A 22,685-nucleotide genomic window follows, 5' to 3' on the forward strand; every position below is an offset into this window, starting at 1 on the left:
TTCTCTCTTTTTTCTTTCTCTTTAATCACCCACTAACCTGAAACTGAACTAACAGAGGAAGGAAGCATATTCAGGAGGGCACATCAGAAGAAATACTTAATACAGATATGAAGGAGAAATTTACATATTACTCAAAACCTCTAGTTTCTTAATGAAAGTGCAGAAGACTCTCCATTTTTAAACTCTGAACATCACCAGGACGCTGAATAAGCAGTTTTATATGCATTTTTTTCCTCTTATGAAATGAAGTTCACCATCTACTGAAAGGAAGTTAGGTGACTAATTTTTATCCAACTTTACGGACACTCGTTTGAAATCAAGAGTTCTCAAACTTTCCTGGTTCACAGTACTCTTAGTGTCCCAGCACTTTTTTCACAGCCCTCCCAGGCAGAAAAAAAAAAAAAAATCTGAGTTTCACTTATTAAGTAGTTAGGTCTAAACAACTCAATAGTAATAATTTGTGTGGTGTATGACCGTGTCACTGTGTTTCCATTGAAAATGTACAATATTCTGCAGTGCCTCTTGTGAGTCTGCTGTAGTGTCCTGGGGTACTATGGGGCGGTATGAAAAATATGGCCCTAAATCAGGAAAATACAAAATAGTACTTGGAAACTATGTAAAGCATCTTAAAAATCTTAAAGAGTAGAAACCAGTTTCAATATGTATAAGAATCCAGGTGAGCCAGGTGAAACCACAAAAAGTAAAATAAAAAGAATTTGCCCTAGTTAAAAAGAGGAAAAACATAGAAAATCTTTTTCAAATTTATATGCTACACACACACACACACACACACACACACACACACACATACACACACACACACACACCACATTAGGCTTAAGATGCCATCCAGGGAAGAAAAAGAATAACAAATAAAACAAGCATCTATATAAAATTTGAGCGTCAAACACACAATAAAAATTAATTAGGCTATGTAAATGTAAAAGAAAAAGTAATGATAACATTCTAAATGGTCAAAGACAGTTGATCAGAAACATTCCTGAAACACTCCATTGTATAAGTAAGAAAAATCTGTGCTCTTTGATCTTCAAACAAAATCAAAATTGCCTCTAAAAATAAACCTGTCTCCCCCTCCCAGTCCTCCATCTAAGCATAGCTTTAGCTTATCTTTTTTTTTTCCCTGAGCTGCTAAGCAATGAATGTTTAGCAGAGAGATGCCTTTGTCAGCAGAAACCTGACCAAATTGGTATGCAATTTTTTGTACTTCAACACAAAGAGAAAGAAAAGCCTAGAAAAAACAATTTGAAGATTGTTCAAAAAACAATCAGAAGTGTCAGTAGAACTGATTGCAGGACAAAGACTGTATATTTACAGTATAAATGTAAAACTAATACATGAAAATACATATGTATTTCTGACCTTTCTTTGCACAACTAAAGGATCCTTAAGGTTTCTTTCCTAACAGAACAGGTACAACAGTACAGCATCAACTCTCAGTTAATTGGTTTTGGAAGTTTTGCTTTAAAGCCTAAGGGTTGTATTAAATAAGAGGAGGAGTTGGGGGGGGGGGGCGGGGAGTAGGGTGGGGGTGGAAGGGGAATGGTTTGAATAGTGGGAAATGAGAGCACATCCAGAAAGATAGGGGAGGAAATTATCATGAATACTGCTGCATTTTGCAAAAATTCATTCCCTAACAAAAACAACAATTTCCTAAAACAATAAAAGGCCTTCTCTGATTACAACTGTAAGTCACAAAGAGAAAAAAAGTTGATCAGTTTTCACAAATGTTGAGTTAAAACAGGGGCCTCATATTCTGACTTGCGAGTCTAAATTAAAGTTGGTTAAGTACATAACCACTTATTCATTTTAGCTCCCTAAGTACCACAGAAACTTGAAATGAGAAGAAAGAATTTTGGAAAATCTGTTTAGCACAATTGCACTTGATCTTAGCCAAAAGGCCAAGAAATGATATTTAGCACAATTTCAGTCAGTTTTGAAAGCATTAATTAGCTGCTTATAAATGATCCATCAGGTAAAGAAGAAAGCATGTAAATAAACTAAACTACAAAAAAGCTTTCTAAAGGCATGTCCAAGGCCAATGGTCACACTAAACAAAATTATGAAATTAATTGGTATTCTACCACTTTTTTCATTCCCTTCTCTGATGTCCCTAGCTACTTTCCCACCCCAGATGCTTATACCTAAATCCCATTAACCTTTGCATTCAACTAGTAGCCAACTAATAACAGAGATGTGAGTTAGTAATGCTCCCAGGGGTATTTGCATCTGAATGTAAATTATTTGAATACTAAATAAACCTTCAATTAGCCTCAAAGGCAGTACTTCTCAACCGTGGCTACACATTAGAATTACCTAGGGACCTTTTAAAAATCTGATGCCCAGGCCATACTCCCAAGCAATTAAATCGGAATCTCTGGGGACGGGCCCAAGCGTCAAAATTGTTTAAAGTTCCCCAGGTGATTCCAATGTGCAGCCAAAACTGAGAATCATTGCTTTAGGGAAAGCATTTGAAAAAATGAAATTTCAAGCTAGTAAAGGAGAAATTCTTGAGTGGGGAATATATCATGTTGCTCTATTGATGATGTCAACTGATGAAAAAGCTCTCTTCAAGGTAAAGGACCATTTTTATTACAAGAGAAAATGCTACATTAAAAAAAAAAATCACTAGACTTCTAAGTCTTGATTTCAGCGTTACTTCACTTGAGTATTATCTGTAAAACAGGAATAACAACAGCAGTGCCTATCTCATGGTGCTACTGAGAATGAGCAAATGAAACAGGGCACCAAAAAATGTTTCATAAACTGTAAAGTTTTCTTTGTCATTACATAGCTGAGCTAGAACCATTTATCATTAACAACACTAGGTGTAATGTGATTATAACTGTAATATGGATTATTACCTAAAGGATATGTCACTTTGTTTTAATAGACATTTATTTTATGAAATCTAAGTATCTAGCCCAATGTTTCTTGAAGTATGGTTGCTGAACCAGTATCACCAGCATCACTTGGAAATTTGTTAGAAATGCAAATTCTTGGAGTCTGCCCCAGACCTACCGAATCAGAAACTGGAGGCAGAACGTAGCAATCTTGTTTGAACAAGCCCTCCAGGTGATTCTGATGCACACTACAACTTGAAAACCACACATCTAGCCAAACATCACTAAAAAGAGAGTATATATAACTAAAATCAAAAGATGAATACACATTATTTTTTCAATCTTTAAAAGTCACAGTGCAAAGGCATATCGGCATAAATTACTACTTAAAAAAACTCCTAAAGCTTTGTATTTTAAAATAGTACAGTTCTCACTACCTAGCCAAGCTTTATCAATCAACACATTAATCACGAATACAATAGTAGTATATAAATTTAGGAGTCAGATTAATTACAGAGTATAGAAACAAAACTCTAGTGGGAGTAACAGTGGTTCAGAAAATAGTCAAGTTTTAATCCTCTCAAAGGAAAAGTCATAACTGTATCTTAAAAATCACATTTATCCTGAAGACAACACTCCACAGCATCTCAATGTTCTTATTCAGGCTAAGGAAGTGTGTCAGCACTGACTCAGAGAAGAGACCATTTCTTGGACTGAATCACTAGCAGTGCTTCCTGCAGTCTTAGATTTGTCACTGGGTCTGCTAAGCAACAGAAAAACAATCTCAAAACTTCTTATCTTAAAAGATCTCGTAAGAGAAAATATCAACATTGCTCCCAAACTCAAAGTCCAAAGGTCGTGAGAACATTGAACAGTCTTGTGAGACTGCAATAGAAAGTTCTTTGAGATCTTTCTTGTTCCCTCTTTTTCCATTTTAAAAAGTTCTGGCAGTCTCAAGATACCTAGCACCACTTTGGAAAGATGAGAGTGGAGTATCCCAATTAAGAACACACGTTAGTATTCATCCTTAGTTTCTGAGTGAAAACTGAGAAGAAGTGACTTTTTCCTGAAAGATTCCCTAACTACAGATGAAGTTCCATTTACCATTACTGAGCAGATGACTCTGGCTCTCTCTTTGATCAAGATTCCTGAGTCCTAAGGGATTTTCCTTTCCTCAATCCTAAGCCTCCTGTATTTAAAGAACCTGGGGTTAAAAGTGGGGTTATGTGTAGGAAGAATAACTCCAATAATTGATATCTGTACTCTATATTCTAGGAAATATTTCCAACCTATTCAAAGTAAACAAAAGAATACAATCAAAATTATACTATCTTTCCCTGGCAATTGCTTTGCCCCACCTTACAAGAAAAATAACAATTCTAAACTCTCATTTCCCACACTGGAAAGAATAACACAAATACATAATTGCCAAAATAATTAATTCCTTTTGTTCATTCACTTATCTGTAAGCATTTATTGAGTTCCTAGTATGTTCCAGACATTGTTTTAGATACAAAATGAGTCTAGAAAGATGCATAGACTCCAGTGATGAGGACGTGGATTCTATGTGTCTAGAGTGCTGTTTCAGTTTCTCTGTCAACCAAGACCAGTCGTACTCAAACTTGAGCAAGCATCAGAATCACTTGGAGAACTTGTTAAAACATAGATTTTGGGGCCCCACAAAGAGAGACTCTATTCAGTAGGTCTGAGATGGGGCCCCAAAATTTGCATTCTAATAAATTCGCAGGTGACATTGATGCTGCCGGTTCGGGGACCACACTTTGAGAACCACTTACCAAGAAATGCAGCTCATCACACTATGCCTGCTGATTTTCAAACACTGTACATCTCTCTTCCAAACAAGGCAATGGCCTTATAAAGGCTTTTCACTCACAATTGAGCAAAATTACAGTTCCCAGAACCACCTCAAATATCTAGGATTGGTAGCTCCAGAAGAGAAGAAAGAAGTATAAAAAATAAAGAGAAAATTCTCTTTCCAGGGGTTTTGCTCCCTCCTTGTTTTTCTTTTGTTTTATGCCCCATCACAAGAAATCACTCTTCTATTATGATTTCTCAATACAAGTGTTATGGAAAAGAATAACACACATTCAGATTTTTCATACTTCCTTACTTTAATAAAATCATAGTTTTTCTTCTAAATTCAGTTCTCTTGGCCTTCTCCCCCACCCCTTTTTTGTTGCACTATCTCCTTTCTGAACAAAAGAATAGAGTTAGAAGGAACATTGAGAATTCACTTAATCCCTCCTTGGCCTCAGACAAGACTGTATCTAAACCATCCCCAAATATAGCAATTTTCAGTACAAAGATGAACAGGCACTAAGAACCTCCCATTCAACATTCTGTCACATACTTGAAGATACTATCATAATATACTTTCCCTCAGCCTTCTCTTCTCCAAGCTAATCAACCTCGACATTTAGACTACTTCATTAGATTTCCTGAACTTTAAATTATTTTGACTCTTCTTTAATAAGTTTATCCCACCTTACCTCAGGGCCTGAATTATGTATTTACTGTTATCATGAAGACTTCTTTTTGGTATGTGAAAAGGGGAGAGTTAATTTATAGATTAAATAAAAAGGAATTTAATTGGAACAAAGAAATATATATATATGTATATATATATATATATATATATATAAATGCCACTATAATATAATGGCATTCACTTGAACAATTAATTTCAAATATCCTTTATTTTGTTAAAAGAAATAGTAAAGCCCTATATTTTTTAAAACTTTATAAATCACCAGCCATTTCATACATAGAACGGATGGGAATTAGAGATCTTTTAAAATATGCCACAGATTACACATAACCATGTTTCATGACACTTCACACAGGAGGAAAACATTATTATTGCTCATTTGCTTTTTTTTGCATAGTGTTTACTACTTAAGTTGGAGTTGGAGATTATCCATGATTTAATTTTGTATGAGTCTAAAATTACTGAATGTATTATTGTGATTATTCACTTCTGTGAAAATAATTTCTCTGATTCAAGCTTTGAGAATCAGAAGTGTTTAGAGAGTCAGTGAGTACAGGACAAGATAGGATGAAGTCCATGTAAATCATGTGTTTCTGAGAGGTTCAGAAAGGAAAAATAGGTCATACATTGGAATATGGGGTAAAATGGGATGATTCACTTTAGTTCCATCTCTCCCATTCTAAATATCACTATTCAAAATTGAATCTTTGCTTTCGGAATGGTGAGGTGCTCTAGTCCAGCACAGGCCTGAGGGATAGGTTTTGTCTCCTTGCCTATTGGGACCAAGGTGTACGGTGGAGGCGATGCATTTAGTCTCCAGAGAGAAGGAAGATGCTGCTTGCACAGCACTTCTACTCACCAGTCCATGCAGCAGCAAGGGTGTTGGCTTTGAAGGAAGCCAACTGTCCTGCTCTCCCAGCCAGAGGTAAAGAATTGCATTGGTGGCCACTAGAGGGAGGAGGATTAGGAATAGAGTAAATTGTGGGGAAAAGGCACCCATGAAAAACGCACATGGGACAACCAACACATCACCAACCACCGCCTAGCAGCTACCTCTCTGAGGGACTATCATGGGGTCTGCAAACACCATTAACCCAGAGACCCAGACACCAGTAATTATTGTAGTATCCCAGTATATAGCCCCTTAACTTGGATGGCTGCAGAAGGGAGTTTGAATAGGATTGTGGGAAACATACAAGCACACAAACACAAACACACAAGCACACAGACATACATTCTCATCCCCCATTACAAGACGTTACATCTGTGCCGTCTGATTCTTGCTCATTTTCTTATTTAAAACTCTTGATGTTCTTTACCAAGAATGTGTTCACGAAAAGCAAACAGCCCACCTTCAAGATAGTCTTGGGAGAAGCACCAGCAGAGACACTCATTGTGCCAAGATGTATTTTACCAACAAATCTGTACAAATTACATGAGGTTAAAAACAAACGGAATATAATATAATTAAAGCAAAGTTTCTTTTGCTAAATTACAGCTTGAAGCAAACCTGCAAGAAATATTTCCAATTAGCTTCTTTAGCAAACACAAAGCATAGCTCAGAATGTTTTGCTTTCCATCCTGCCCTCTGGGTGGGCTGCCTAGTGGGTGTCTTACCTCCAGCACAAGTAGCTGAGCATTCTGACCAAGGCTGATGATTCCATGTAAAGCCAACTTCATTGTCTCCACTGCCCGTCCGGGTGATGGGAACGTTGAATTTATACCTAATTCCCAAATTCTGTTCCTGAAGCAGAACCTGACATTGAAAACAACTGGTGAAGATAATTAAAATACAATGAGCCTTTATTCAGATATTTATTATTTCTTTTGAAGAAGAAAATGTCACAATGTAAGTCTTAAGGGAAATTTAAGACAACTTTTAGAACACATGCAGTTATATTGAATTTTCTACTTCCGTTTTCATGGGTAATTTGGAGCCATTTCTCTCATTTGCCTTATTTGGTTATAAAAATATTATTCAAGCAGGCATTGAAAAGATCAGTCATATGGAAAGAGCACTATGGTCTTAACTTTACACAGACTTTTACACCATTGGGCATACCATTTTACCTTTATTTACTTTAATTTCACCACTTTAATTTCAGATGATAAAGCCTGCCCCTTCCTACTTCACAGGGCAGATTACAAAGATTAGAAATGAAGCGGCAAAGGCATATTTACCATGACAATGAGATTTTCTGAGGTGGGACCTAAAGCTTCTAAGGATTCTGGTTCATCGGTTGGCCTCTTATAGTGAAAAGCTGTCCCAGCAACATCAAACTTCCTAGGCCAGTCAATAGTCCAGGCACCATTAATATAGTAATCATCCCCTTCAGATTTTAAAGCTAAAAAAAAAAAAAAAAAAAAAAAAAATCACTGTCTACCTAAAAATGTGAAACTTCATTTACCACAATGTCACTCATTAATAATTGCACTGACGTGTACAATGAATATCTATTTCCATTTAGAGATGGGAATCTTTTCTTTTTTTTTACAGACAACACCAACAATTTATTTTTTGTTACTCAGATATACATTGTGAAGTGATTCCTAATGAGGTGCCAGGAATTCTACCACAGAAACAGAAATATTTGGTAATCTCCAGCCACTGATGGTAGAAATTCAGTAAGTACATTCTTTCTCATAGATAATGATGCTATATAATTTGGTAAAGTAGAAGTACTGTGATTCACCTGCCAGTGAATTAGTGTCTCAGAAAATACCAAAAAATGCAGATGATTCAAAGTCAATAAAAATTTTCCCACAAGAAAACATCAGACTCAGACAACTTTGTACAGAGTAGTTCTACCACACATTCAAGGAAAAAATAATTTCAGTTTTTCACAAAACTCTTCCAAGAGGATAGAGGAAGAGAATACGTCCAATCTCATTTTATGAGTCCAGCATTTTCATGTTCAAACCTGGCCAGTCAAATAAATCAAAATTATGCAACAACAGCACTCTTGAACAAACATGCAAAATGTAAGTAATTAAATAAAATATTAGCAATTGGCATAAAGTAATATAGAAGTTAATACATCAGAAGTAAGGTAAGTTTATCCTAGGATTGCAATGCTGGTTTAATAATAGAAAATCAATTAATATACTTTTTCATATTATTAAAGGAAGAAAGGCAGATGATTACCTTAATAGATGCAGAAAAAGCATTTTTAAAAGTTATGACATAGTATAAGTGTGTTTCATGTTTGGTAATTGCAATCATTGTTGCTTTTGTTGTGGTCATCCATGTACAATGCTTGGTGTCAGTCTATCTATCTCTTGTAAAAATAAAATACAGTGTGTGTGTGTGGAAAAAAAAAAAAAAAAGAAGAGGAATCAAAACTGAATACTACTTTTAGAGTACTTTCAGAAGGGATAACTACAACTAATTACGTGATATAAAAACAAGCAAATAATGTCAATTATATCTCAATAAAACTGAAAAAAAAAAAAAAAGTTCAATATTCATATATGATTTAAAAGAAATTTTAGTAAACTAGGAAAGCATGAACTTCATTAATTTTATAAAAGGCAAACAAAAACACTCAAACAAAAATGTATAGTAAACATCAAACCTAAAGATGTAATGTTGAAGGCATTTTCTTTAAGATCAGGAAAAAGTTAAGGATGCCTGTTACCATCACTTCTATTCAACCATTGACTGTGGGATCTAGCTAGTGTAACAGAGTAGGAAAAAAAGAAATAAAGGCAATAAGGAAGGAAAAGAAGAGCCAAAAGACTCATTTTTTTTTTTTTTGCAGATGATATAATTTTCATCTTAATGTAAAAAATCTAAAAGAAATTATAGAAAAATAAGATATTTAATAAGGAAGTTTGGCAAGTTTTGATATAAAAATCAATATATGAAAGTCAGTTGTATTACTACATCAGGAAGAGCAGTTATAAAGCAGTTTTTTTTTAACATCTTTATTGAAGTATAATTGCCTTACAATGGTGTGTTAGCTTCTGCTTTATAACAAAGTGAATCAGTTATACACATACAATATGTTCCCATATCTCTTCCTATAAAGCAGTTTTGAATGAGGACATTCTCAGTGGCAACGTAAAATATACAAATACTTAGAAATAATTCTATCAAAAGGCAGGCAAACTCTTAGTGGAGTAAATTATGAAATTTTAATAAAAATCATCAAGGATGATCTAAACAAGTGGAGAGAAATAACCTGTTCTTGTAAAGACTCAGTTTTGCCTGTATTAAGCTATAGATTTAGTGACTTTCAATAAAAATTCCCAAATGGTTGTGGAGAGCACTGTGGTGCTGCAGGGCCTGGTAGCATTTATCAGCAGGAGGTGGAAGCAGGGAGAAGAGGAAGGGATCAAAAGTTCACAGAAGTGGACATTCAAAAGTGGATATAGTATATAAGGCAAAAACCCTATCAGCTGACTATATTCTACACAAGGGCCTGAAAGACCTTCCATTTATTAGAACAATATTGTGCTGGGGCTTCCTTGGTAGCGCAGCGGTCAAGAATCTGCCTGCCAATGCAAGGGACACAGGCCCGAGCCCCAGCCCGGGAAGATCCCACATGCCGCGGAGCAACTAAGCCCGTGTGCCACAACTGCTGAGCCTGCGCTCCAGATATGTATCTAATAACATATTATAGCAATCTAATAGCATATTAAAATTGGCCCCGCACCGCAATGAAGAGTAACCCCAGGGCTTCCCTGGTGGCGCAGTGGTTGAGAATCTGCCTGCTAATGCAGGGGACACGGGTTCGAGCCCTGGTCTGGGAAGATCCCACATGCCGCGGAGCAGCTGGGCCCGTGAGCCACAATTGCTGAGCCTGCGCGTCTGGAGCCTGTGCCCCGCGACGGGAGGGGCCGCGATAGAGAAAGGCCCGCGCACCGCGATGAAGAGCGGTCCCCGCACCGCGATGAAGAGTGGCCCCCGCTTGCCGCAACTGGAGAAAGCCCTCGCACGAACCGAAGACCCAACACAACCAAAAATAAATAAATAAATAAATAAATAAATAAATAAGAAAAATCCTTTAAAAAAAAAAAAAAAAAAAAAAAAAAAAAAAAAAAAAGAGTAACCCTGCTCACCGCAACTAGAGAAAGCCAGCGCACAGCAATGAACACCCAACACAGCCAAAAATAAATTAATTAATTAATTAATTTAAAAAAAAAAAAGAATGTGCTGGTGAGACAGGCACCAGCATCACTGAGATGCTCTTCTCTTTAAGCTTGGAACTGTCATTACAGAACTGGGCTCACAGACAGCAATAGGGATGATCCCAACATACTAGAGGCCAGGAGGCATGGCGTAACCATTAGAATGGAGGTGGGCACAGTTATCACAAACAGTAACAAATTAGCATGGCAGTCAGGAGCAGTCATGGAGATATTTAACAGAATACAGTCTTCCAAGGGGCCCAAGAGATGGGCACTTTTCTGATCCAGACCCACTGAGCTTAAGAAAAGGCTGGGTGACTAGGAGATAGGATCCTACAACATCACAACACCATAGCACTCAGTGGTAATTTTTCCTCGTCTTTCCTCAAAGGACATAAAAGCCATTACCAGCAGGGAAAGGGAAAATCCAAATATATTGAGGACTGTTGGGCACAGGGACTGAGTTGACCTGAAGTGGCAAATGGTGTCCCTTGTTTAGGATAAGGGCACGTAGAAGTAAAGTAATAAAAGGAATTTTGAACCAGGTCCAGCTCACAGAGTGTCCACTGAGTCCATGAATCCAGTCAGTGGTTATTTCTCTCAGACGTGAATTTAAAATGGAAACAGTATACTTGGTAGCTGGCATAACCTTCACGTTTATCTCTTGATCTGTAAAATAACACCTATCCCAGTGGGGAAGACCAGGTTGAAGTCTCTGAAACTTCTCTCCTCCCCCAGCTAAAACAGTAAACTACAAACAATATTGCATCTTGGAGTGGGGGCGGTGGGAGTGTGGATTGCCAGAGGTGAATGCTACCCATAAGGTCTTAAAGTGTGCAGGGGTGGTGGTCTCTACCATATACCTATTTACTTCACTTGTGTGGCCCCTATAGAAACTAGATAGATCTTTTTGGATGATAGTAGTCTGTTGCAAACTCAGCCAAGGGTACTGTTGCTGTGCTGGATGTAGAGATGGGATTCTTGACCATTTTCTTAAGCACAAATTAAAATAGTAATTTTCCATGTGAATGTCAAGAAGATATTAAGTATTTATAATGTTATTGATAGAAAGGAATGAAAGGCTTATCTATAGGAATAAAAATGTGGAACTACCAAGGGAAATTATGACTAAAGGAATAACTGGGGATGGAGGTGGGGTTAGGGAGCAGATTTTCCTGTCCAAATATTAAAACGGTAATTATACAAATATGGGGTGGGAACAACCTGTGGTATGGCACACAGATGGACAGAACAATACAACAAAATGGACAGTTAAGAAATAAACAAAAGTATATATGGGAATTAATATATAACAAAGGAAGCATCCTAAATTAGTAAAGGAAAGATAACAAGAAATGGAACTAAAACAAAAGACTAGCTTTTTGGCCAAAAAAAAAAAAAAAAAAAGTGCTGAATTTGTCTCATTCTTTATATAAGAATAGATACCACAACTCCATTCCTAGGTATATATCCAAAAGAAGTGAAAATAGGTACTCAAACAAATATATGTACACACATGTTCATAGTAGCACTATTCCCAATAGCCAAAGGTAGAAACAACCAAATGTCCATCAATGGATGACCGGATAAACAAATTGGGGTATATACAATACAATGGAATAACATTCAGCCATAAAAAAGAATGAAGATACATGCTTCAATGAGGATGAGACTAAAAAAAAATTACACTGAGTGGAAGAGGCTAGACATAAAAGGTCACATATTTTATGCATCTATTCATAAGAAATATCTAGAAAAGGTAAATCTATAGGGACAAACAGCAGATTGGTGGTTGCCAGGGGCTGGGGAATGGGAAGTAACTGCTTAATGGACACCGGGTTCCTTCTGGGGTGATGAAAATATTTTGGAATGTACTAAATACCAGTACGCTGTTCACTTTAAAAATGTTTGAATTCTATGTTATTTGAATCTTACCTCAATAAAAACAAAGTTTAAAAAAAAGAGAGAAAAGAATAAATGCCAGATGGGTAAATATTTAAACGTAAACATAGTTAAATCATAAAGTGGTAGGAGAAAATGTAAGAGTACTTTTTAAAAAATAATATTGGGGTATTGAAAAGCTTTTCTAAGCATGACCAAAACCTCAGAAAGTATAAAGAAAAAGATTAGTAGATATGCATGCATAATTTTTTAAACCTCTATAGGAAAAAACATATAAAAAAGTTTAAAAATATGTGATAGAAAAAGGGTTATTAGCACTACTATACAAAAACTTCTATAAATAAATGAGTGATAATTTTGATAATGATTTTCATGCTTTGACAGTGACAAACAAGTCAGTTTAATTTTTTTGTTAGTATGCTAGCTTCTTCAAAAACTTTATCAGGCCAGATAAACAAGCATGCCCAAAGGACTAAAAGGGTCATGATGCAGAGAGTCTCTGACTCTCTGGACCTCTGCCACTTGTCCTTAAGAGTATAGACCATTTTCATTCCCCCCACCCCCATCTGCCTGGCAAATGTATCTGTACTTTCTTGACTTCACATATGTTATAAAATTCATCTGATTGTCAAAAATAAATCTAATTAATCTTCTGAGATAAGAACATGTTAACCAAATTTAAGGATTATTTAGTCTTAAATTTGTCTTGTATTTAAAATTTTTTATTTTCAACTCTTACAGTAATAGTCTGTCTCATTTGAAACATCAAAATTACTTGGTTACATAAGGACATCTGAGCCTGTATCACATGAAACAGTAAAAACAAAAATAAAAACAAAACCTCTAGCAGCTTTGAATTCTCCTTCAATTTAAGCTCTCACTTTCCATTTTCCCATCTACTCACTTAAGGAATCCTAACTCACCTTCGCTGGTACCATAACGTAGTTCAGAAAAACACCAAACATTTAAGAAGGACTGAATAAGAATTTGCTAAGGGAGGAGGATGTGACATTATGGACAAAGAATTATCAAAGGGAAAACATCTGATGTCTTATTTTTGTTTTGATTCTTGCTGATGCAGAAGAGAATCTAAAATTATGGTGTAAAAATAAAGGAGTCTTCCTAAATAAAGGAAGGAGGAGCCTGATGATACTGGTATTCTACCTAAAGATGCATTCTAGATATAGTCTTTTTTTTTTTTAATGAATTTTTTTTAATTTAAATTTTATTTATTTATTTATTTACTTATGGCTGTGTTGGGTCTTCGTTTCTTTGCGAGGGCTTTCTCTAGTTGTGGCAAGTGGGGGCCACTCTTCATCGTGGTGCACGGGCCTCTCATCACAGCCTCTCTTGTTGCGGAGCACAGGCTCCAGACGCGCAGGCTCAGTAACTGTGGCTCACGGGCCTAGTTGCTCCGCGGCATGTGGGATTTTCCCAGACCAGGGCTCAAACCCGTGTCCCCTGCATTGGCAGGCAGACTCTCAACCACTGCGCCACCAGGGAAGCCCTAGATATAGTCTTATTTTTAAAAGATTTAAGGAAAAAGAGGTGGTATTTTAAGGGGAAAAAGAACTCAACCAGATTTCATAAGGGTCTCTGCAGAGTCTAAATCTGTCTCAAGGGATCAAACATCAAATAAACAGAATTTCCACTTCTTTACAGAGGAAATAACTGGGATTGGACTTGCCCTCCAATTATAAATAACTAGAAAACTCACAAAATATATGAATCAGCTGTTTTTAGACATTGTCCAGGACTGTGCAGGACTGTGACACAGGCAAAAAGGAACACAAGGTGAGCCATATAATCTCCCTAGCTTCCTGCCTGGAGGCACTTTCTGTCAGTGTAGACCATGAGAACCCAAGCAGAGGATGGTGGTCTCACTGAGTTAAGGAGACAGAGATCAGAAACTGGGAAGGCTAAGATAATTGGAATTTGCAGAACCAGAGAATCAGAGTAAAAGGAGGGAATCTGCTGCTGAATAGTAATCCATGTATGCATAGGATAAAATTCCATGAAGCCAGGCCAAAAAAAAAACACCAAAAAACAAACAAACAGAAACAAAAACAAAAAACTAGATAACCACAAGCAGAAAAATTTCTAGAGAAAGAATTCAGAGAGTTTCAACCACTAGGGCATTCAGCAGAGAATCATGCCTTTTTAGTAGGGCTGAGCAATTCTAGAATTAAGGCTACTCTGGACTCACCTAAACAAAACTCAAATACAAGCCTCAAAGATATCAAGCTCATCAACAAGTTAGTTAACACTCTTTAAAGGAAAAAACAACAACAACAAAATCCAGACTCTCAATAAAAAAATATTCACAATGTACAACATCCAATGAAAAACTACTACAACTGGCAAGAAAGGGGAAGACGTGGTACAAACCACGAAGAAAGCCAAGTAAAAGCAACAGACTCAGAAATGACAGAAATTATGGAATTAGCAGAAAATAACTCTCAAACAGCTATTATAAATATACTCAAGGATTTTAAAGGCAAACAAATATAATGAGAAAAAACTGGAAGATATATACAGATGGACGCTCAGATCTACACAAAGAAAGTATGCCAGATACAATAAATATGTAGGTAAATAGAAAATAATTTTTCTTATTTTTAAATTTTTAAAAAAGATAACTGACTCTTTAAAACAAAAATAATAACAATGTATTGTAGGGTTTATAACATATGAAAAAGTAAAATGTGTTTTTAAAAATTAGCACAAAAGATGGAAGAAGACAATGGAAATAAACTGTTATAAGCATCTTGCATTATACATAAACGGTATAATATTATTTGAAGGTATATTGTGATAAATTAAAGATGCATTTTGTAAACTCTAGAGCAACCACTAATTAAATAGAACAAAGAAGTATAGCTAATAAGCCATTAGTAGAGTCCAAATGGAATACTATAAAACACTTGATAAACCTAAAAGAAGACATAAAAGGAGAATAAAGGGAAAAATACATGGAACAAATAGAAAAATAGCACAATGGTAGACTTAAACCCAATGATTTTAATAATTACATTAAATATAAATGATCCAGACATGGAGCTGACAAACTATGGCCCACCACCTGTTTTGTAAATAGTTTATTGTAACACAGTCATACCCATTTATTTATGTATTATCTGTATCTGCTTTCACACTACAATAGTAGAACTGAATAGCTGAGATAGAAACTTCATGTCCTGTAAAGCTGAAAATATTTACCATCTGTCCCTTTACAGATAAAGTTTGGCAAGCCCCCCATTTAGAGACTGTAATTGAAAAAGCAAAGATGGTTAGATACAACAAGAAATCAGAGTCAAACTACATGTTGTCTAAAAGAAACATATTTAAAGTTCAGAAACACCTACATGTGAAAAGTGGATGGATGGAAAAGAATTTACTATGCAAGCACTAATCAGAAGAAATCTGGGTGGCTAGATTAGTATCAGTCAAAATAGACGAGGGTCAAAGAATATCATCAGAAATAAAGAGGAACGGGGCTTCCCTGGTGGCGCAGTGGTTGAGAGTCTGCCTGCCAATGCAGGGGACACGGGTTTGAGCCCTGGTCTGGGAAAATCCCACATGCCGCAGAGCAACTCGGCCTGTGAGCCACAATTACTGAGCCTGTGCGTCTGGAGCCTGTGCTCCGCAACAAGAGAGGCCGCGATACTGAGAGGTCCACGCACCGTGATGAAGAGTGGCCCCCGCTCGCCGCAACTAGAGAAAGCCCTGGCACAGAAGTGAAGACCCAACACAGCCAAAAATAAATAAATTAATTAATTAATTAAAAAAAACACAAAGAAATAAAGAGGAACATATGATAATTATAAAATGCTCAATACATCAAGAAAATCTAACAATCTTAAATGTCTATACACCTAATAACAAACTCTGAAAATAAATGAAGCAAAACCTTACAACTAATGGGAGAAATAAACAAATCCACAATTCTAGTTGGAGATTTCAACATGATTCTTTCAATATTTGCTGAAACAAGGAGGCAGAAAATAAATAAAAATGTAGAAGATTTGAACAAAACTATCAACCAATTTAATATAATTGACATATATGGAATACTAAACCCAATACTACCATAATATACATTCTTCTCAAGTGTACATGGAACATTCATTAAGAGAGACCATATTCTGGGCTGTAAAAACAAACCTCAACAAAAGAACTAAAATCATACAAAGTACCTTATCTGTCCATAATGGAATTAAGAAAATCCCCCAAATATTTGGAAATTGAATAATACCTTCTAAGTCATGTGTCATATGGTAAATAAAATACTTTAAATTGAGTGTTGGAAAAAAACAATATCAAATATATGGGATGAAGTTAAAGCAATGCTTAGAGGGAAATTTTTTTTTTTTCATTTTTATTTTATTTTATTAAATTTTATTTATTTATTTATTTATTTTTGGCTGTGTTGGGTCTTCGCTGCTGCGTGTGGACTCTCTCCGGTTGCGGCGAGCGGGGCCACTCTTCATTGCGGTGCGTGGGCCTCTCATTGCGGTGGCCTCTCCCGTTGCAGAGCTCGGGCTCTAGGCGCGTGGGCCTCAGCAGTTGTGGCTCGCAGGCCCCAGAGAACAGGCTCAGCAGTTGTGGCTTGCATGCTTAGTTGCTCCGCGGCATGTGGGATCCTCCCGGCCCAGGGCTCGAACCTGTGTCCCCTGGGAGCCGGGGCACGAGCGCGCAGAGCCCGAGGAGGCAGGCGTACAGGGGCGCGGGGGCCCGCGGCATGGTGGGGTGCCCGGCTCAGCTGCGGCGCGGGCGGCGAACTCCGCGGGGGCATGCGGCCGGGGCGCGGGGGCGGGGGGCCGGGGGCCGCAGCCTGGCGGGAGGCGGGGGCGGCTGCGCTGGCCCGCGCCCCGCCGCCACCATCCCTCCCGCAGCGCTTGCCGCCGAGTCCCGGGGCCGCTGCTGCGCCGGCTCCCTGGCCGGGACGCCCGGGGTGTCGCCGCTCGGGACGGTCCCGGCGGGCGGCTCTGTGCAGGGAGGACTCCGGCTCCGGGACGCACTGCGGGCTGAGGCTCCCCCGCGCGCCGGTACACTGTCTACAGGGAAATTTATACTGCAAAATGCCTATTTTAGATTAGAAAAAAGATTTTTAAGATCAATAATCTAAGTTTCTATCTTGAGAAGCTAGAAAAATAACAAATTAAACACAAAGTGAATAGCAAAAAGGAAAAAATAAAGAGAAGAGTGGGAATCGATGTACTGGAAAATGGAGAAATAATAGAAAAGTCATTTAAACCAAAAGCTTGTTCTTTGAAATGATCAATAAAGTTAATAAACACCTCCCTAGAACAATCAAGAAAAATAAGATATAAATCACCAATGTGAGGAATGAGAGAAGAGCCATCACTACAGATCCTACAGGCATTCAAACAGAATAAGGGAATATTATGCACAAAATTATGCCAATGAATTCAACAACTTTATACCTATTACAGAAACTGAATTTTTCATTAAAACTTCCCACAAAGAAAACTCCAGCCCAGACGGCTTCACAGTTGAATTCTATCAAACATTAAGAAATAATACCAATTTTACCCAGACTTTTTCAGAAAATAGAGACGAAAGGAATATTTCCCAACCAACTTTATGAGGACAGGTTTATCCTAATATAAAAACCAACAAAGATGTTATAAGAAAAGACTACAGACCAATATCCCACATGAACATAGATGCAAACAAATATTCTTAACAGAATATTAGTAAATCAATTGTAGCAATATATAGGAAGGATAATAAATTTATGACAAAGTGATTTTTATCCCAAGAATGCTAGATTGATTTAACATTTGAAAACCAATCAATGCATTTACTATATTAACAGGAAACGGAGGGAAAAAAAATAACACTTGATCATGCAGTAAACCTCAAAACCTATTCATGAAGAAAACTCTCAAAATTAGAAACAGAAGGGAACTTCCTTAACCTGATAAAGGGCATCTACATAAATCTTCTAGCTAACATTATATTTAGTGGTTAAAAAAAAAAAAAACCCAAAAAACCCCAAAAAACTGAATTCTTTGCCTTTAAGATAAGTAACAATGAAAGGATGTCCAGTCTCCTCACTTCTATTCAACATTGTACTGAAGGTCCTGATCACTATTATAAGGCAAGAAAAAAGATATAAAAGACATAAATATTGGAAAGATAGAAGTAAAACTGCCTTTGTTGAAGGATGACATGATAATCTATGTTGAAAATCCAAAGAAATGTACAAAGCAAATATTAGAACTAATATATGAGTATAACCAGGTCACAGGACATGAGGTCAATACAAAAACAAATCAATTGCTGTATAACAACTGACAATTCAAATATGAGATTAAAATATCAATATCATTTACAATAACATCAAAAAGCATGAAATATTTAGTGATAGATTTTTAAAAAATCTATATGTGCAAGATATATACATTGAAAAATAAGCATTACTGAACAAATGTAAAGACTTGAATAAATATACAGGTAAGTCTTTTCACGTATTGGAAGACAATATTTTTAAGATGTCAATTCTCCCCAAATTGATCTATAGATTCCAAATAATCTCTTTTTGTAGAAATTGACAAGCTGATTCTAAAATGTATATAGAAATGTAAGGGACCTAGAAAGGCAAAAATAATTTTGAGAAAGAGGAACAAATTTGAGGAACTAATGTTTCCTCTTTTTGAGACCTAATGGAAATCTCTATTAATCAACACAGTGTGGTTTTGGTTTAAGGACAGACATATGGAACAATGGCAGGGAACAGAAATGGATCCATACATTCATGTGCAATTGATCTCTAACACAAATGTCAAGGTAATTCAATGGGGGAAATAACATTCTTGAACAAAGGGTGCTATAGTAATTGAATATCCATGTGAAAATAACTGAATTTCAATCCTTACTTTATACCTTACATAAAACCTCAAAATGGACCATATATCTAAATGTAAAAGCTAAACCCATAATTTCTTTAAGACACATTGAAGACAATCTTTGCACCCTTGCGGTAGGCAAAATTTCTAAGATAGGATGTGAAAGCACAAGTCATAAAAAAATTAATACATTAGATTTCATCAGAATTAAAAGACACCATTAAGAATAGAAATAAACAAGCCACAGATTAGAAGAAAATATTCATAAAACATATATTTGAACAAGACATAACTAGAATATATAAAGAACTCATAACTTTATAAAAAGAAAAAATGTAAAAATAGGCAAAATATTTGTTTAGATATTTTACAAAAAAAATATCTACATGGGTAGAGTTAAAAAGACTGACAGGGGCTTCCCTGGTGGCGCAGTGGTTGAGAATCTGCCTGCTAATGCAGGGGACACGGGTTCGAGCCCTGGTCTGGGAAGATCCCACATGCCGCGGAGCAGCTGGGCCCGTGAGCCACAATTGCTGAGCCTGCGCGTCTGGAGCCTGTGCCCCGCGACGGGAGGGGCCGCGATAGAGAAAGGCCCGCGCACCGCGATGAAGAGCGGTCCCCGCACCGCGATGAAGAGTGGCCCCCGCTTGCCGCAACTGGAGAAAGCCCTCGCACGAACCGAAGACCCAACACAGCCAAAAATAAATAAATAAATAAATAAATAAGAAAATCCTTTAAAAAAAAAAAAAAAAGACTGACAATACCAAGTACTGACAGGATGTAGAGCAACTGGAACTCTTTTACATTACTGGTGGAAATATAAATGATACAATCACTTTGGAAAACAGTTAATTTAATTAATTTCTTATAAAGTTAAACATGTACTTATCATATGACCCAGTGATTTCACTCCTAGGCTTTTTACCCAGGAGAAACGAAAACATATGCCTACACAAAACTTGTCTATGAATGTTCAAAGAAGCTTTATTCATAATAGTCGAAGACTGACAGTGACCCAAATATCCATCAACAAGTGAGTGGATAAATAAATTATGGTATATCCAAACAATGGAATACTATTTGGCAATAAAAAGGAATGAACTTCAGATACACTCAACAATATAGATGAATCTCAAAAACATTGTTATGAATGAAAAAAAAGCCAGATATAAGAGTACATACTAGATGATCCTATTTATGTGAAATTCCAGAATAAATAAAAGTAAAATAATAATATGTCAGAAAAGAGATCAATGTTTTCTGAGGCTAAGGCTAGGGGGACTTGACTGCAAAGGGTAATGAGAGAATGTTTTGGAGTCACAGAAATGTTCTACATCTTGGTTGTGGTATTTATATGGATATCTATATCTATATATAGAGAGAGATAGATACAGATAAAATTGTAAATACTTTTTGAACTATACACTTATAATGGATGCATTTTATTATATGTAAATTATACCTCACTAAAATTGATTTTAAAAAATCAACTATGGGACTTCCCTGGTAGCACAGGGGACATGGATTCGATCCCTGGTCTGGGAAGATCCCACATGCCGCAGAGCAACTAAGCCCATGCACCACAACTACTGAGCCTGCGCTTTAGAGCCCGTGAGCCACAACTACTGAGCCCATGTGCCACAACTACTGAAGCCCACGCACCATGACTACTGAAGCCCAAGCGCTCTAGGGCCCGCGTGCTGCAACTACTGAGCCTGCGCACTGCAACTACTGAAGTCCGTGCGCCTAGAGCCCGTGCTCTGCAACGAGAAGCCACCTCAATGAGAAGCCTGCGTACCACAACAAAGAATAGCCCCCGCTCGCTGCAACTAGAGAAAGCCTGTGCACAGCAATGAAGACCCAACGCAGCCAAAAATTAAAAAAAAAAAAAAAAATCAACTAACCCAGTGAAGAGTAAGCTATAAAATACTAATTTTTTTGTTTAGTTCTTTCATGTGGAACTTCTTCCTTTGTAACATGAAAGTGTTCTACCTCAAAGCAGTATGTCTTTTCCTTCATGATACTGCAATGCTTTTCCTCATTAATTTTTAAAATCTAGCAAAATATGCTACTTACCAATATAGTTCTTTGACATGGCAACTTCTCTGACTTCAATGTGAACAGAGCCTCTTGGTATCTGCACTACTTCCATGTAGCCTGGAACAGAGAAGACAGCCAGTAATAAGCAGCATCTGGAGCTTTCGTCAGAAAATGAGTGTTTAGTAAGCATTCAGTAATAACAGTTTCCTTATTCTTCCATGCTTTCTTTTACACTTTATAAATTGTGAATAACGAGCAAATTCCCCTTTGGGTTCATGAATACATCTAAGAGTATTTTTCTTTTCCTCTAAAATTATCTCAAGATATCTTTAAAGTCTCAAGATATATAATATTGGTTCATTTTTTTTTTTCCCCTCAACACATGGCCCCCACTTCAAGGCTCTGCGGGAATTCCCATCTTAAAGAAACGTGGCTAAATGAAGTCAAGTAGAAATGGAGTAATATTTCCTTAAAATATCTAACCTGAAGCCACATTTAATATTTAAAGGACTGAAAGCAATTTGGGGAAAAACCATTGTCTGCCTGAATAAAGAAATTTTTAAAATAAGGGGGGAAATCAAATATTTTGGCTATTCCAAGTACACCAGAGGTGTGAGGAAGAGTTCTTTCTACACACTCACCTCCTCTGGGCAACGAATCATTGAAGAACCCTTCAATGGCATCACATGTGCTTCCATCCCCTCCACAGACTCGACATCTATCTTCCCTAGCATCGGATCCCAAAATATTATCACAACCTACATGCTGAAAACGGAGAAGAATAATCAGTGTGTCAAAAAGAGGAGGAACTCTTGGACCCACTAACCAAATGAATATAACTTATTTATTTACATGTTTTTCCAGTACAGGAAATCTAAACAGGAAATACTTTCCTCTTTCCACTTTTACCTTCATTCCCTAAGTAATTCTAGCTAACACTTCTCAACACATACGTTTAAAGAAAAAAATTCTGATTCCCCAGGAATGTACACCTATATTTCTAGCTTAGACTTCTTCTTCATTTATAGATACCAGGCTCCAATTCTTAAAATATTGTAATTTGTTGGCAATGGGCTCTTACTTATACCCTCAATTAAGAAATGCAAGAACTAAGAAAAAATGGCATATGGTCCTACACAACAAGGGTTATAACAACAAGAGTCTTAACTGAGCATTATGGTTTGCCCTTTCTAAACCATTGGCTCTTTTGGATATCCAATTGTTAGTGTTAGTGTCAAGGATTAGTTGTGGAATTCATGCCTGAGGAAATCTCTAAAAATGAATACCTGTTTCCATTAGCTGAATAAAATTACCATAAAGAAAAAGGAGATGTAAACATGAAATTTTATTGTAGAAGCTGAAATT

At 36.8% G+C, this 22,685-nt stretch overlaps 1 protein-coding gene across 2 annotated transcripts in view; it reads right to left on the bottom strand.

The window, feature by feature from the left end:
- The window catches only part of ADAMTS6 (ADAM metallopeptidase with thrombospondin type 1 motif 6), a 274,639-nt gene that overhangs the window by 44,658 nt on the left and 207,296 nt on the right, over nucleotides 1-22,685 (bottom strand). For both annotated transcript variants that reach the window (XM_057541697.1, XM_057541698.1), the window contains exons 17-20: nucleotides 21,962-22,085; nucleotides 21,357-21,437; nucleotides 7,552-7,715; nucleotides 6,988-7,126 (exon numbers count right to left, since the gene is read on the bottom strand). In XM_057541697.1, coding sequence (XP_057397680.1) covers nucleotides 6,988-7,126; nucleotides 7,552-7,715; nucleotides 21,357-21,437; nucleotides 21,962-22,085 — 508 coding nt within the window. The remainder of the gene's footprint in view (nucleotides 1-6,987; nucleotides 7,127-7,551; nucleotides 7,716-21,356; nucleotides 21,438-21,961; nucleotides 22,086-22,685) is intronic.

The sequence above is a fragment of the Balaenoptera acutorostrata genome, chromosome 2, assembly GCF_949987535.1.
Source record: "Balaenoptera acutorostrata chromosome 2, mBalAcu1.1, whole genome shotgun sequence".
NCBI classification, from domain to species: domain Eukaryota; kingdom Metazoa; phylum Chordata; class Mammalia; order Artiodactyla; family Balaenopteridae; genus Balaenoptera; species Balaenoptera acutorostrata.